The 1119-nt window shown below is 36.5% G+C and overlaps 1 protein-coding gene across 1 annotated transcript in view; it reads right to left on the reverse strand.

Moving 5' to 3' along the window:
- Nucleotides 1–326: 326 nt before the first annotated feature.
- Nucleotides 327–1119, reverse strand: part of LOC106873254 (neuropeptides capa receptor) — a 107836-nt gene continuing 107043 nt past the window's right edge. Inside the window, exon 3 of the mRNA XM_089340904.1 lies at nt 327–1119. This exon is cut by the window's right edge and continues 642 nt beyond it. Within this exon, the coding sequence (XP_089197030.1) occupies nt 544–1119 (576 nt within the window). The 3' untranslated portion in view covers nt 327–543.

Raw genomic sequence — 1119 nt, forward strand, 5'->3', positions numbered from 1 at the left:
TATATATATATATATATATATATATATATATATATATAATATATATACATATATACATTTATATATATATATATATATATATATATATATATATATATATATATATATATATATATATATATATATATAATATTATATATACAAAGTTACCGTTCTTTGTTTTGGCTTTTCCAGTTAATGTTTAAGACAAATTATGTCCATATCAAGAGAAATAAGAAACGGTCAATTCAGTTACAAAAAAAAAAAAAATTAAAAAGAAAAAATTTTCCTTTTCAGTTTTCAGATCAAAAAATGGAACCCAACCCCACCCAAAAAATGGTATTCAATTTTTTTTTTGTGTGATGGTGGGTGTGAGGGTGGGTGATAAAAGCAGTTTTTATTTATTTATTTTTTTCTTGTTTTCCCAATATTTAAATACAAAATACAAAAAAAAAGTCAGGTTGGGTTGGATAGGGTGTGGCGGTGTGGTGCTAGGGCTAGGGTTGTGGTTCAATTCATAGAGGAAGCAGTTTTTACATCAAACGTTTTTCGTTTGTAGCCAAGTCAACTGCTGCATTCGCATGTTGTCGTCTGAAGTTTACCAGACGAAGAGGAACTGTCGGAATTCTTGGACACGCGGCCATTTTTCAGATTCCGGGAGACTTCTTTGTAACGCGAAAACAATCGCTTGAATTCATCACCGAACTGTCGGTTGCAGTATCCGTAAATGATGGGGTTGAGCGAGTTGCTGAGGAAGTAAGATCGCATTCCGATACAATAAAATAGCTCGGTGACGTGGTTCATGTTGAGTTCGTACTGGATGATGGTTCGCGCCACCTGCAGCGAGAGGCAAGGGATGTAACTGAGGATAAAGAGAAGCGTCACCAAGAAGACAGTGAGGTTGGTACGATTCAGTGTTTTGCTGTTCGATCGTTCGTCGGTTAACGCCTGTGGGCTGTTTGGCATTTCAATGGGGGCGTTAGACGTTGTCCTGTTGCTGCCAATCGGATTGGAACAGCGGTTCTTCACCTCGAGCCAGAGTAGTAAATAGCAGATGGACATGGCCACAAACGAGGAGATGATGATGAGGAACAAGATACCGAAATAGATTTTCGGAAATTTAGTGTTTCGCACGTTATC

The sequence above is a fragment of the Octopus bimaculoides genome, chromosome 24 (assembly GCF_046866305.1).
Source record: "Octopus bimaculoides isolate indiv1 chromosome 24, ASM4686630v1, whole genome shotgun sequence".
In the NCBI taxonomy this organism is placed as follows: Eukaryota; Metazoa; Mollusca; class Cephalopoda; order Octopoda; family Octopodidae; genus Octopus; species Octopus bimaculoides.